Genomic DNA, 15,097 nt, shown 5'->3' on the forward strand with positions numbered 1-15,097 from the left:
AGCAGCTCCATCAACTTATCAAACCAGAGAGAGAAATTAAAACTCTGATGTCTTCATAAATAAATGCAGATGAAGTAAATGAAATTGTACAGGAGTTAAAGATGTTGAAAACAAAAGCTGTGAAATTTGGCAGCAGTTGCACAATCTCTTAATTTTAAGGTTAGCATTAACATTGAACACTTTGAATTGCAGGTATTTAAATTTCATTGAAAATGTCCTTCCATTTTTTCTTCTATATTGTGATGAGAAGAATTTGGGGGGAGTGGGTGAAGTTGAGGAAGTGTGTCTGTGTTTAAATGGAAAGAACCTACTGCAATGACTTCCTTAGTATATTTTTATATAATAAAAAGTATATTTTTATTTGGAATTTGGAAAACAAACTTTTCCTACCTAGGTTTCAGTGTGCTGTTCTGAGTTTTAGTGTTTGTTTAGGATGAATTAGAATTTCTCTGCAAATTAGGCACGTCATAGTTTGGGGTTTGCAGACCTCAATGTAAAGCTCTACTAGGAAAATTACGGCGCTATAAAGCGAGCTGGTGTATGGCTTTGGCTAGGGAAAGATTGTGTTTCATGGTAGATGATTATTAGGAGGATGATGCTTCATTTCCTGCATGTACTTGGGTACGTTTGTGTTGTGAAATTCTGGAGTAAATATCTAATGTGCGATTTGGTAAAATAAGTGTTTTGCGAACAAGGAAGGGGAAAGCAAGAATAATAATGTTGCAGAAAAAACACCGCAAGGATCTTTCTTCTATTTTGGGAATTCCCATCTTCCTTCCCCGCAAGCGTACAGAGTCTATGGGCTGCACAGTTTAATTGAGCACAAATTAAGAAAGGCCCCTGGTAGTTCTTCAGCCTGGCAGGCTTCCATGGTCCTGTAGTGGCAGCCAGTTTGAGAAGAGCAGCTCTTGTGGGGTGATGGTGACAGCCAGAGAGCGGGATGCGAGGAGATAGCGGGAGCTGGGGGTGCTGGTGCTCACCCTGAAACTGCGGCGGTGAGTTGGGTCCTCGGGCAGGAGCTGCCACCACCTCTGTCCAGAATCAGGTGGCCATGATCGTGTACTCCTGCTGCATCTCCTTGGGGAAAAATTGGAATGGGGTGTGGGCACATCCCTGTGCTTTTAAAGAATGACCTGGGGGGCAGAGAGGCGGATTCGGTGCATCAGCAGTAGCTGATGGGTAAGTTTGGTTGTGTAGGTGTTTTTTGTTTGTGTTTTTTTTTTTTTTTTTTTTAAAGCTCCAGGTACGGGAGGTCTACAAGGAGCCTAAAACTTGAGGGAACTCGAGCGTGTCACAGCTGCGCACCTGCTCCCACCCTTCTGTGTTCATTCGCCCCTCAGCTGCGGTGGTTCCTCGGGTCTCTCGGGGCTGCCAAGAGCGGAGGTGAGGGGCTGGGGCTGCTCTCCCTGCCCTGCTTGCTGAGAAAACCCAAATGCGGTGACGGCGATTTGACCGTCTCTCCGTGAGACGCCTGTGCGCCCTCCTTCACCCCCCCCCCCCCGGGCCCCCCCGGCTCCAGCCTTTCCTCAGCGCAGCAGCGGGAGGGCCCAGCTCGGGCCTGGGTGGGCCTGCCTCAGGCTAAACCCCCCTCGGGCTGCGACGCCATGGCCCCGAGGCCTGGGGGCCAGCCCCGGCGGGGAGGGGACGGGCTGGCCCGGCAGGGGAAGGCTCAGAGGGGCCGGACCCCGCGCCCCCCTGCCCGGCCGCCATGAGGCCGCCCCAGGCCGCGGGGGGGGGGGGGGGGGGGCGGCCCCTCCCCGCCCTATTGGCGCAGGGCGGCCGCAGCCCCCCCCGCGCGCTGCTGTGCGGCTCCTCACGTACTCACCGCCTCGCGCCCCCGCCGGAGCGCAGAGCCGCGGGGCGCTGACTGGCACCCCGCGCAGCCTATCGTAGCCCGCCTTACCCCTCCCTCGACCAATAGGAGCTGAAGGCGGGGCGCCGTCTCCCAACGGCCGTCTCCTATCGGCGGAAAACGACTGAGCGACGTGAGCGCGAGGGGCTGCCCCGCCTGTTGTGGGGCAGGCCGTTACCCTGCGCAACCCGCCAATCAACAGACGCGTTCGCCTTGTTGTTCAGTGACCGGCTCCGCCATGGGCAAGAACCGCCGCCTCTCAGCGGCGAAACGCCCAATGGCTGAGAAGGTGGTGTCGGCCGTAGCCAACGAGCAGGGCGAGGAGGCGGGCGGCAGGTGCTGGCCGCGGGGTGCTGCGCTCTCCTCACCGCCCCCCTTCCGCTCTGCCCCCTGCGCCGGCCCGCTCGGCGCTCCGCTGACGGGCAGCCCCGGGCCGCCGCCGCCGAGGGAGACCGCCAGCGGGCCCAGGTACGGGGGCGGCCGCTGCCTGCCTCCCTCTCCCTCCCTGCGAGGCCCTGCCGCTGCCTGCGGCTCCACCCCCGGGACCGCGGCGCCGGAGCCCCCCGCAGCTCGGCGCTGCCCACCCCCCGGGGCGTCAGGCTCCGTCCCGCCGCCCTTCCTCCTCCCTTCCCCGGGCCGAGCCCTTTCCCCGCTGCCTCTCCTCAGCGACGGGCCCCGGCTTTGCCTCTCGCTTCCGGACGGCGGCCCGCTGCGCCTCCCTCCGCCGGCCGGCCCTCCTCCTCCTCTTCCTCGCGGCCCGGCCCTTGGCCGCCGCCGGGCCTCGGCCCTGGGGGGACCGGCCTGTGCGGCCGGGGGCAGGGCCGGGCCCGTCGCGGCCCGCTCCTCCTGGCCCCACCGCCCGCTTTGTCTCGGGGCGGCGCAGTGGGAGCCCCCCCCCGCCGCCCCCGTACCCCGCCGTGTCTCCCCGCCGTTCACCCTCCCACGGTGCCTCGGGCTGGGAAGGCTCCGCGGCTGAGCGCGGTGTTTGCACGCAGGAATTTTGGGATGGAGGGCGGGGAGGCCCCGGGTGGTCCTTTCCGCCCCCCCCCCCCCCCCCCGGCTGCCCGGGGGTACCGGCAGCGGGCGCAGTCTCGGCCTGGGGCTGCGCGGCGGCGGTTGGTCACCGCGATCGGGGATTGATTGGTGCGATGGGGAAGAAACGGGCTGGTCGGCGGTTTACAGCGGGGGTTCGCCGGGTGAAGTGGGATGTTGGCGGCTCAGGGCTGCCGATGGGTCTGGGATTCCGTGTTCGGTCTCACGGCGGTGTGCGGCAGGCCCGGGGCGAGGAAAACGGGTGGTGAGAATACGGCACCGGCATGGCTTTTCTCTTGCCTCTCCCGAGACTGTTAAAGTCTAGGGCCAAACCTAAGCTTTTCTCTTCCTTTTTTTTTTTTTTTTTTTTTTTTTTTTTGTAATAAGCCTGACGTTAATAGAGCAGCCCGTGGCCGTACGCAGAGGTCCTTCCTCTTGCCAGGCAGCCTTGAGCACAAACGTTGCAGGGTGAAAAAGTGAGATGACCGGCTCTGAAACAGTTGTGCTCTGCAGAAATTGTTTGTCCTGTTACGCTTTGGTGACTTGCCCTGGGTTTTAGCTGCTCAGTTTGCCCTTTTTTTTTTTTTCTTAAAAAAAAAAAAAAAAAAAGGAAAGAAATAGAAGATGTATTGGGCTCTTTTAGGATGTAGTGGAAGGGGAAACTATTCAGGAAGCCCTTTATCTAGAGGTGGTGCTTGGCTTTCCTTTAAAGCTGGCTTTGAGTCTTGTTGGTGAAGATGGCATGTATAGCTACCTAGGAGCTAGGTCTATTGCAGAAAGTCTATTTGGCTGCCTTTGTTTTGTAAAGTCACAAATCAGGTTTAGTTTTACACTTTTATACTTTTTAATAAAAGCTGCTGTAGAGAATGGGTGCTGTTCAGGGGCACAAACTGGTTTTGTGTTGCTGTTAAGGCCTAGAACATTGGAGTTTTGCTGTGTGGCTCTTTGTGCTGGGGCAGTGGAAATACGTTATTGTGTTGTATCAAGCTTGACCCTTCCAAATTTAAGTTTCCTTTAACCAAAAGGAGTTAATTGTAAGGAGCTCTGTTCATCAGAAACCTAATAGCAGGGTTTTTTCCCTTTTCACACACACTAAGTCACTTTCTTATGAACTTTTCCTTTTTTCTGTTCTGTTTCCTTTTCCTGTTTTGTTAAAATTCACCCTGTCACTAGAAATCTTGAGACTAGAATTTAAAACTTACAGTTACTTTTCAGCAATTACATAAAACAACTGTTGGAGTACGTAGGTTCTGATAGTAAGTTCCTAATGCTCGGGTTCCCCTGTAATAAGTGAAGGAAGTTGCAGCAGGTTGACTGACTCCTCCAGGGCCAAAAGGAATCGAGGGCTGGTAGGAGTTACTCCTGTGCAGAGTGTCTGGAGGTGGATGTGCTGGATTCCTTGTTCCAGAGCTGCTGTTGACGTGTAAGACACTTGCTGAAACATCTTTTGACAGGAAAATGCTGTCCAACACTCAGTAACCTGTTATTTGTACTCCTTTTTTTTTTTTTTGCTCCTTGAAAAGAGATAATTCCCTAAACCGACCCAGTGGGACCAGGATGTCCGAGGTCTTATAGATCCAAGTTCATTTTTGCAGTAAGCTGGAACATGGAGGTGAAAGACCCAGAGCACCCAGGTCTGCCATTCCGAGTTTGACTTTAGGGTGAACATGGGCTTTTGTAAGACCTTGTGTATGTAAGAGGTTTCCTCAGCTTTTGATGAGAAGTTGATATCGAAATGCATGTTGGGGGGGCAGGGAAATCCCACCTATTTCCTCTAGATAACAGTGGTTATTGCTCTGAGGCAAATCCAGTACTTAAAAGCTACTTACCAGCCTGTTAAACTGAACTTTTGGAGCAAAATGAAGTGAAAACTATTTCTAGGGATACCATCAACTCCTGTCACTGAGCAGGTAGTGTAGAGTGATTGTTGCAGGCACGGGGTGTTTTAAATTATCAAAAATGTAGACAACTTCTGAAAACTTTGAGCTTTGTTTCCATATAAGAGGTCTCAAGAAATTTTATATGAGTTGGGAAAACCAGTTTATCCAGATGCGCTGGATAAGCGTGTTAGCGACATGAGGGTTTTTTGTACGTTTATCAGGAGTTGGGTGTTCTTATTTTCTACTAGGATGTCCAGCTGCAATCCAATAAACAATGTACATTCCGGTAGCTGTAATTAGCCTTCAAAGTTTACATCTGATTTCGATGAACAGGGAAGTTCCCATGTAAGTAGAGATAATAGCTCTGTCCTGCTGCAGGCTGAGACAGCCATGCATCAGTTAACATGTTATGAAAATCTCTTTGCGGTCATAAGAATTAGAAACTTCATTTCCTTTTAATTAATTCTAGGCAGTGTAGAACTGCAAACGGGTGAATTTTCCACCCTGACTTGCTTTTTAACGTTTTACCGTGTGGTGCTGGAAAGGATTTGCGACGCTTGTTGCTGTCTGTCCGTTCGTTGTCTGCTTGTGCTATACGCAGCATTACTTGCACTATAGCATCTGCTAATATCAAAGATGGATGACAGCTAAATATGTCACTGCGAGCGAGGGATTTGCTTAATATATTTGGATGCCATCAGGACTCTCCGTGGCTGTGCACGGCGTTGTTGGAAGTAATTATTTGTCATCTGTTGAGATGGTTTGTCCGTTTGACGCACTGGAGACTGAAGTCCTGCAAAATATTGGCAGAAATCTCGTCATTGCACATAGGTTTAGTGATATTAATGTTGTGTTGTCGTTCTCAGCATAAAATCGTTGTGGGGTGAGAAAGGTCATTTTCCATTTTCAATATTTTTCAGTAAACTGATCATTGCTTAGTAAGATTTTTTTTTTTTTTTTTTTTTTAAATCTTTGTTTTGGACCAAATATGTTCTGTCTTGTCACAACTTATGGATATAGTCACTTATTACCATGGCTTAATTAAGGTACTTTCTTTCATTTATATTTTCATGGAACAAATTATTCTCTTTTATAAATTAAGCAGTTCCTCAATTATGCTCTTACTGGATGGCTGCTGCCACAGGAGTACACATTTGTATTCTGTTGCAATATTTTTGTGTAGTAGAAGATCCTGAGTCTGTGTGTGCCTCAGTCATGGCAATAATGACCTGCAACTTCTTTTTTTTTTTTCCCCCCTTGTTTCAGAAGGCTCCTGAACAAGCCACAATTCCCAGTTTCTTGGAAAATATAGACTGCTTTTTTTTGTTCCCTAAACCTATTTGATAAAAATACTGTATTTGAACGTGGCCTGAGAAGACAACGTTGGAAGCTGGTGGTGCATTAAGATGATTTCCTGCGGTTGTTCTGATATTCCTTTACAATTTCCGATGCGCGTTGAGAGTAGCGGGGAGGGCTTTGGTGAGCCTCTGTGGGGGTTTTTGCTGTAGAGAAGAAGTTTATGTGAAGTTTGCCATATTTGTTCTCAGTTCTGTGCTGGCAAAACAAACAGTGCAGCTTTGGCTGGGATGTACGTGTTAAGTTTTGGAGCTGTAGCTTCCAGCGAGGAGAACTGAACGAAATTGAGCTGGGAGAGATTAAAATTGTCTGATGTTACCTTGAAGCTGATGTGAAACTAGCTTGCTTTTCTCCCAGGATTTGCTTTAATTTCAGTTTTAAATTGTCACTCCTTTCAGTTGCAGTTTTGGTTAAGAAGTGTGAAATGGATATGAAATGAGATACAGAATGCCTAACAGAAGCCTGGGGGGTTCCCCCTGCTTCTCTTTGTGATGACGAGGATTTTAAGTTCTTTCCAGGTGCAGCTGAGGAGAGGTATTCCTGCTAAAGTGCACTTCTGGAGCTGAATGAGCTCTCTTCTTGGTCCTGTTCTTCCGCCTGCTGGCTTTGCCTCTTGCTTAGTCTCTTCCCGAGTAGATAATTTTCTGGCAGTGCAGCTGCTCTTAAGCCTGGAATCTGGGTCAGTGTGTCACACCCACTCTAGGCAGGACCTAAAGCACCTTGTGCAAAAAATGCAACCAAGATTCCGATGTTACATTGGCAAAATAATCAAAAGCGCTTGCAACAATCAAATTTGTTGAAATTCTGTCTTAAAAAAATCTGAAGCAACCTAGAGAAGTGGAGCAAGTTACTGAGAACGTTGCTGTAGGTATGTAGTGCTGGCAGGCTTGCTGAAGGAAGACTGTTGGGAATTAGTCCTCATTAAGGTATTAATCTGATATAGGAATTACCTTTTTGGACAAAGCGGTGCAGTAATCAAGTTTTCTGAAATGCATACAGTTTCTGTTGAGAGTAATAGACTACGTGTTCCTTATGGTTTGCAGCACTGCTGCATTGAATTCAAGTGTCGTGTGTGGAGACTTTGAATTCTTGTTCAGACCAAACAGGAATACATAAAATACAAGTACTTTATTTTTCCTCAGCTGCTCCAGGTCTGGGCAGGAGGTTTCTCCTTTCACTGTGGTCTTGCAGGTTGACACGGTGAGCTCCTAAATCCTGTTCTTCGTATTCTGGCAAAGTGAACCCAAAGCAGTTTTGTGTGCCTGGCATCAAAGATCCAAGTCACGGTAGAGCTGCTGAGAAGAGCCAGCCCGGGTTAAATGCCCTTTTATTTATTTATTTTGAATACTTCTATAGTGTTGCAGTAAGCATAGCGGAGATAATAAAAGACAGCAAAGATAACTGTTGTGTCAGGCAGTAAACGGGAGTTCGTAAGAAACCTGGTTATGGTATGCTGGTTTGTGTGGTTTTAGTGTGAGTTCATCTTGCGTGTTCAGTAAAACAGGGCGTTTGAGGGGAGAGACAGTTGGGTACTGATTCTGAATTTAGTCAGAAATAAGCGTTACAGAAGGCTGTTGACTACCTTGCTTCAAGCAGTAAAGAACTGTGTTAATTTCTTACAGATTTATTGCTCTAAATCTAAACACTGTGTCTGCTTTTAAATTCTACTTGTGACTAAATAATTTTGCTGCAGTTTGAAGAAGTGTATGAGTAACTGTACACTTACATAGCTAAGAGGATGTTTTGAAGGAAAGTTTTATTTTACTTTAATGAGCTACATATGCTGCTTGCTTTCAAGTACAGGAGAATCTGGGATTCGGGAGAAGCCTTGTGGAGTGTAAAATTTAATAGAAGATACTGTAATTTGTCAAATCCCAAGCACTGCAGATCTCCATCCGCTCGGCTGATGGGTACTCGCCGTGCCTGTGTGGGAATGTTGTGTCTCTGTTCCTCTTTCTCAGATCTTCCCTCCATTATATTTACTTAGTCCTCGTGAAGGATATACAAAACTCAAAGCAGTTTGGCAGTCAAAAATGTAATGGAATGAAATAATTTTGGGGAAAAGGTGTTATTTTAAAATTCTTGCTGTAATCTGTCAGTTAAAACTGGGCTGAGCAACACCACAAGGAACTGCAAACTTACACTGTCTCTATCTAAATGCTGTAGCCTGGTTCTCAGGAATAAAGGGGAAGAAAGGAAAGTTGTCTCAGTTGTGCTTGCAACGTATAACTCTTGTCTAAAACTAGTGATACGTAGTTGTCCGTTTTATACAAAGCCTTGATGTTTTGCAAAAGTTTGTCTTTTGTTCTGCTGACAAACTTTTGATAGTGCCCAATCCCTGAGAATAGAGATGTAAATTGGAGTAATTATAATTAGTTGGCTTACTGAGAAAGGAAGTAGATGGAAATTCTGGAGAGGGCACGGTGGCAGACGCAGAGTAGCTTGCTGCTCCGTGCTGGTGAAGTAAGGCACGTCGTGCCGGCTGGTGGCCACCATGTCCAGGTAATGAGGAGATCTCGGTGCGCTCTCCAGCCTGCCCTAGCGTGAGGAATCCTAGGACGGGTCAAACTTCTCTTTTTCCGGTTGTTATCGCAAGGGCAGGAGAGGTTCGGTAGATCTATTTGGATCAATAGACAAGAGTTTTCAAGGGGAATCGCCAGGGGAAGCAAGAAGACAGAAGGCTGAACAATTTGCGTTCTTGAAACAAGATTGGAGAGTTTGTTGCCGTTGCTGTTCGTTTTCCTGTCGTGTTAGGCAGCGCTGCCAGGCTTTGAGTGTTCTCTGACACATCTGGAGGGCTATCATGAAAAATGGAGGGCAAGGGAGGTTTTAAGAATTTGTTTTTATGATTTAAAAACCTTGTTTAAGTGATGACATGTCTCTCTCTAAAGTATTAAACCAGTAAATTGTTTGACTGATAGCAGCTTTCTCGACTCAGGAGTGGAATGCACTCAGAATTTCTTCCCCAAAGAGTGAGATGCTTTGTTTGCAGCATTGAAATGAATAATTTGATATATATTAATGCTTTTTGTGCTGGAAATGACGTCTTCTTTATGTCTTCAATTATCTAAGCTATTTAGATGTGCCTCATTTAGGTCTTCTCATTATATCTCCTCTTTTTTTTCCTCCTTGATATCTAGGACTTATTACACTTTCCTGCCTTGGGTTGGTGTGCATTGTCCTTAGATGGTCTCGTGCAAGAATGTGTAATTCACTGCCCTTACGTAGTGTAATGAGCTGTGGAACTTAATTTTCTTAACTGCTAACAGCAGTTTTACTGGTGTTACAAGTGCAGTGATGTTTGTTGTCTGCATTGATTAGATTAGGAGTTAGTAGGTTTGGTGTTCTGTAAGAAAAGGGCAATTTGACTGAAGAGCACCAGGAACCCTCAGTCCATTTTTAGGTGTGTACCAACTCCAGTTTACGTAGCAGCTAACAAGCTCCCCTGTTTGGGGAACAGAGGCTGTGTTGCAGGAGGAGAATTTGTTGTAAATGTGCCTCCTAGAAAAGTTTAATCCACTAGGACTTTTCCTATAACTGTTCCAGATGTTTGAAACTCTCTTTGTCGCTCGATGAGGCTGTGGTTTGAGATGGTGGCTTTGCCCTGTTGCCATACAAGTCCTGCCCCTCCAACCACACGCTTGTTTTGAAGCACAGCCGTGTAACCAGAGTCGGCTCCCCGATCGCTTTGCACTGTGGCACCACAAATCATCGTATTTGGCACAGGAGACGAACAAATGGCCGTGGATGGGAGCTCCGTAGCCATCCAAGTTGGTACTGCTGTGAAATTTCCTCTTGCTTCAAACTGCGGCCAGCGCTTTGTTTATTCTGTGAAATTTTGATGGCTGTGGCGCTTTTTCCTTCAGCGGGGTGTGATACCGGTGCCAGTGTGCGCGCCCACCACCAGTGCCGTCAGGCTCGTGTGTGTATTTTCTGCTCTGGGGTGGCAGCAGGTGGCAGCGTGCGCTCGGGCGGGTATTTCCACGTGTCTGTTCAGCCCCTTCCAGCACAACCCCAGCGAAGTCTCGTGGAGTCGCTGCGGATGCTGTGTATCCTCTTCTCACAGAGTTATTTTTGCTGCCTGTGGCTTGCGTGCAATGGTTTTGTCTACCAGATTTTCAACGCCTACTTTCTCCTTTCTCGCTATAGGCATATGTTCCAAAGGGGCTTTTCCTTCATCTCTTTTGAATTTTGGTTGTGTGGTTTCAAGGCCTTTGGCAAAAAGCCAGTAAGAGGTTTTTTTGGGAAGTGATGGCGGAAAGCTGCACCTTTGGAGAGGCAGCGAGTTCAAAAGTGGTTTTGCCAGTCGTGTGCAATGTGGTGCATACGGTAGCAGGGCATGCATCGCTTGGGTAGAAGTTTATCTTTAGACCTGGTGGCACCTTCAAGGAGCCCTGAAGGTAGACGTGTTCTGGTTTATCGAAGACTCTGATAGTCCCAGAGAGCATATTAAGTTTGCTTAACAAGGTTAAAGACAGTCTTGTAGTGTTCCTGTATAAACAAAGTGAGGTCTCTGTCATAAATTCTGCAGTGTTTTTGCTGTTCAAATCTGGATTGATAACAGAGGGTTTATCGCAAACCAGCAGGACGGGTTTGCTTTACATTTGTAGACGTGTGACCTGGGTGTAGGTACAGTATTTAGCTCCAGTGCTGGTGCCTGAAGGCGGGTTCGTTCCCACTAATAGTCACTACCTTTAGTCAAAGTTACCCCCTGACTCAAAAGCAGAGGAGAATGAGTTGGCATTATCTACTCCTCCGAGATCAATAGCCGAGGAGCAGCGGGGAACTACGTGAAAGTCCCAAGCCTTTCCCTGGAGGAAGGATTCCCAGTCCTGTGTGTCCTTTAGCAAGCACGAGTCGTTGATCTCGGCTGGGTTTCTTGGGCTTTTTCTCTGCCGTACAAAGGTTTCAATCAACAGGTGTAGGATTTCAGTCATGAAAGTGTCTTGGTTCACATCAATTGGAGAGGGAGAAAGTCTCGTGTAAAAAGTAATTGAAATTAAAAACTCAGCTCTTTGTGTCCACCGAGATCATCTCTCCGGAGACAAGTTTTAGTGTTTCCTTACCGTGGTTGCAAATTAGAAGGTTTTCATAATATTTCAGGTTGTTACTCTCTCATACAAAGAAACAGAATGCACCCAGCTGAGAAAAATACCTTGATACTTCTTTTCAAGAACTAACAGGGGCTTAGGCTCTTTCTGCAAAATCATCCTTTTCAGTCTTAATAGCGAAGAGAGACGAGTTCGTTCACATCATCACCATTCACCCAGAGCCGTGAATGAAAAATGCTTTCAGTGTTCTCAGAATAGTCGGATTCTGCTGTGAAATCTTCCTCAGTGGGGCTGGTGTGCTTATTACGGCACTGTTTTATTGAGCCTGTCTCCTGAAAATCCCGTAAGGAAGCTGTGGCCTGACTGGGCTGCCATCGCAGCCCTGGCTTTGTCCCACTGCCTTGGCCTCTTGTCCTCCGTGACACCAGGAGCTGGGAAGGAGGTAACAGTAAATACTGCCGCTATTTATCCAAAGTACACTAGTGCTGCTATGTGCAAAGCAGTTAAAGAAATTCTTTTCTCCCAAAACTTTCTCTGTGGGTTGGGTGTTTCACGCTCCTTGGGGCTGGTGGGAGCACATACAGGCAGGGCTTTGGACGCTTCTCTAGCTGGAGTAGTTGAACTGATCCTCCCTTTGTCTGTGCTCCGTGGCTATTGTCTTGTAATAGCTTGATTAGTTTAGTTAGATGAACGTACATTGCAGCAAACATTATCTAGGGTAGGTGTTAAGGTGTTCCTTAGAATAAAAAGATGGGATGAAACTTGGAAAATATGTTGTGCTTTGCTGTCTCTGCACTACAGAGTTCCAGAGTGCCGAGTAACGTGGCTTGAGGCAGGCAGACCCTTTAAATAATTGATTAAGTTTTGCATGAAGTTGGTTTTGATCCCACCCCCTGGCCTTGTTGGAGCCTGTATTTTCACTGTTTGCTCCCAGTTCACTGAATAAAAATTGGAATTGCTGGAGATGATCTTGAGGAAAAGATGGGATAAAACCTGGCTGTGACTATTTTTTTTTTTTTTTTTTTTTTCCCTTGGTTGTGAGTAAAGCTACAAATACTGGGAAGGCATCCCTGGAGCAGATGGTGCTGGCATGGAGCCTCCTCAGGATGGAATTCAAGTTCCTTTCCCCGAGCCAGATACTCCCGATCAGCCGGTGTGCAGCGCTGCTGCAGAGCCTGGCTTGGTGCTTCCTGCGCGGGTGAACTTCCATGGCATTTCTAGACCCCGGTTAAAAATAGCAGAAGTGTTCTCGGTGAGATTGCGTTGGGATAGGAGTTTGGGGATGGATTCTGTCTGTGTCCCACTTTTCCAGCAACCACTTTTATTTTTCTTCCGACTTTTTCACCAGGATCTGCTGTATTTTCCTGGTGAACTATGTTTTTCTTCAGTGGTTTGGAGGAAACCTCCGGCAGATGGATGCCCGGAGCTTGTCAGCTCCCGTGGTTCGTCTCGGGGACGGGACATGCTGTTTCCTCTTTTTGTCTTTTCTGCAAAACGTTCATGTAGCAAATTGTTCTTGCGGGTATGGATCAAGTATGCTGCTTACCTTAAAATGCTGACCCTGAAACATCGCAACTTCTTTTCTAAATGGCAAGGCTGGGACTCTCTTGGGGCAGGGCCGCCCTGAAGGTGGGAGAGGTTGGTCAAAGGGCCTTTTTGTTTTAAGACCGTGACAGTTTCCGTTGGAAATGTGGTTGTTAGAAGTGTCTGTTGGGGAGAAGGGAGTGAAACGGTATCTTTTCCCTGAGTTGGTTTTGCTGGGGGGTTTATAGTTTGAGTTTATGATGGAGTGTGCCTTGCACCTCTGGCTCCTGGCTTGGGAAGAGTCTTCTGACGTCGCCTGTAGTTTCGGGGTGCAGTAACGCTGCAGATGAGGAGGCACCAGGCGGATGCTAGAGGATAGGATGAGCCTGCGAGAGACTGTGATTTTGTGCATGAAATTCCTTTAAAGACTGCTCTGGGGAGGGGCTTAGACTTGCAGACCATTGTTTTGAAACAAATTTTACATAAAAATTGCTGTGAAAAATTCTAAAATTTTCAATTTTCTGAAATTTCAAGTCAAAACTGTTCATTTGCCTTTGGAATCAAAAAAATGTTTTACCCAGTTAAAATCGTAAAGGAAACCTTGGTGCCTTGGGCGAGCCGAGTGTTGAGTCGGTCCAAATTAGTGTGCGATGTTGGTTTTAATTGTAGGAGGCAGGTGAGTATCTGCTGTGTCGTTGGAGATGTGTGATTTTTGTGCCATGCTCACTGATTAAAACACTGATGTAGCAGTATCTCTCTGTTTTGTTTTGTTTTTCCTAGCACAGAGAGTACTTTTAGTAGCATCTGGAGTGCTTCTTGGCTAGTTTGAAATCGATTTCGATCCAAACATGCTTTGCTTGCGATTTAGAAGTCACATTTGACAGTGTTGCTGTGCCTTTTATTGCTTTAAAGCCCCGTACTGCCCTCTCGTGATAGCTTGAGCGCATATTGTGTGTCTGTGGCTGCTTTTCTGACATGGAGAATATTTTCGTAGTTAAGTGTTTGCAACAGAAATACCATTAAAACTTCTTGTTTGCTTTAAGTTTCCAACCTAACTTTACAAAGGTCCACTTTAAAAATTGTGATTTCATACTGAATAGTTTTGGATTTATTTTTTCCTCTGCAACTTCTGAAGTAAATGGGCAGTTTTGCTTTTCATATTGAAAGATGTTTTGAAATTGGGCATCTACCTTTCTTTTAAGAAGTCTGACACTTTATTTTGTCTATGTACGTTGCAAATACAGTGAAAATATAATGAAGCTACATTTAAAAAAATCCTAGTTTTATGATTTTTAATCACAGAATGGTTTGGGTCAGAAGGGACCTTAAAGATCATCTAGTTCCAGCCCCCCTGCCGTGGGCCTAGAACATGAGAAAACAAGAAATGGTAGCTGATACATTGACCAAAGCTGCTGGTTTTGTAATTAAATACAGAAAAGGATGAAGCACTCTGGTGGAAAACTTTGAGGGGCAGCTGGTTCCACACACGCTCTGAATAGATGTTGAAGGTAGCGAGAAGTTTGTTGTTCGTGGCTGCTGTTCTGATGAGACAGCCTCAGATGATGAATGGAGAGGACCATGTTAAGTCTGGTCTATATTTAGGTCATATCCGATCTCTCGGATGATACTGGTGTCAGGAGTTCCCTGATACTTGACCCTTCTTCGTGCCCTGCTAACGAACAGATCAAGTGGATTCTTGGTCAGAAGCTCCTCATATCCGTGTTAGAGGACAGTGCTTACAAATACTTTCTTGGGGGAATAGGGGAGAGAAATGAAAAATATATCCATGTCTTTCTGTGAAATTCATTAAAACAAGTAGAAAGAAAACAACATTTTTTAACTATTCTTTTTTTTCTGCCTCTCCTTTCTCCCGTTCTGTTTCCCCTCTACAGGCGCTGCCGCCGTGGTAGAAATATGGGGTCGGAAAACCCGCAGAACCCTGGCTGTAAGATCATGACCTTTCGTCCCACCCTCGAGGAGTTTCGGGACTTTGGGAAATACATCGCTTACATGGAATCGCAGGGAGCTCACCGAGCGGGGCTTGCCAAGGTGAGTTGCCCTTGCCTGGTGGAAAGCCTTCGGAAGGCGGCCTTCCCGAGGCTCTGCTTTGTGCCAGGTGGCTGCGACGATCCATCACTCGGGAGCCGTTTGCTTTCGTGTAGTCAAGCAGAGTGTGTTTTTGAAAATTGTACTTGCAATCTCTGTTTTGATTTACCGGGAGAGGAAAGGCAGAGGAGTTACAGGCCTTTCCTAAGCGTGGAAGAAGGGGTTTTTGCAGGATGACTTTTCCTGATGCCTGACTGGAAAACAGAGGCGTCCCCAGCCCTTGCAGAGGTGGGTTAAAGGTATTTCCAGGTCCTGATTCTGCTGCTGAGGATACAGATAGTGGTAGCTGTGGTCCT

At 47.1% G+C, this 15,097-nt stretch overlaps 1 protein-coding gene across 2 annotated transcripts in view; it reads left to right on the forward strand.

Annotated features, from left to right (window-relative positions):
• Nucleotides 1-14,609: 14,609 nt before the first annotated feature.
• The window catches only part of KDM4B (lysine demethylase 4B), a 78,159-nt gene continuing 77,671 nt past the window's right edge, over nt 14,610-15,097 (forward strand). For both annotated transcript variants that reach the window (XM_086477666.1, XM_086477665.1), the window contains exon 1: nt 14,610-14,744. In XM_086477666.1, coding sequence (XP_086333792.1) covers nt 14,610-14,744 — 135 coding nt within the window. The remainder of the gene's footprint in view (nt 14,745-15,097) is intronic.

This window comes from Leptosomus discolor, chromosome 24, assembly GCF_034619465.1.
Source record: "Leptosomus discolor isolate bLepDis1 chromosome 24, bLepDis1.hap2, whole genome shotgun sequence".
Taxonomy (NCBI): domain Eukaryota; kingdom Metazoa; phylum Chordata; class Aves; order Leptosomiformes; family Leptosomidae; genus Leptosomus; species Leptosomus discolor.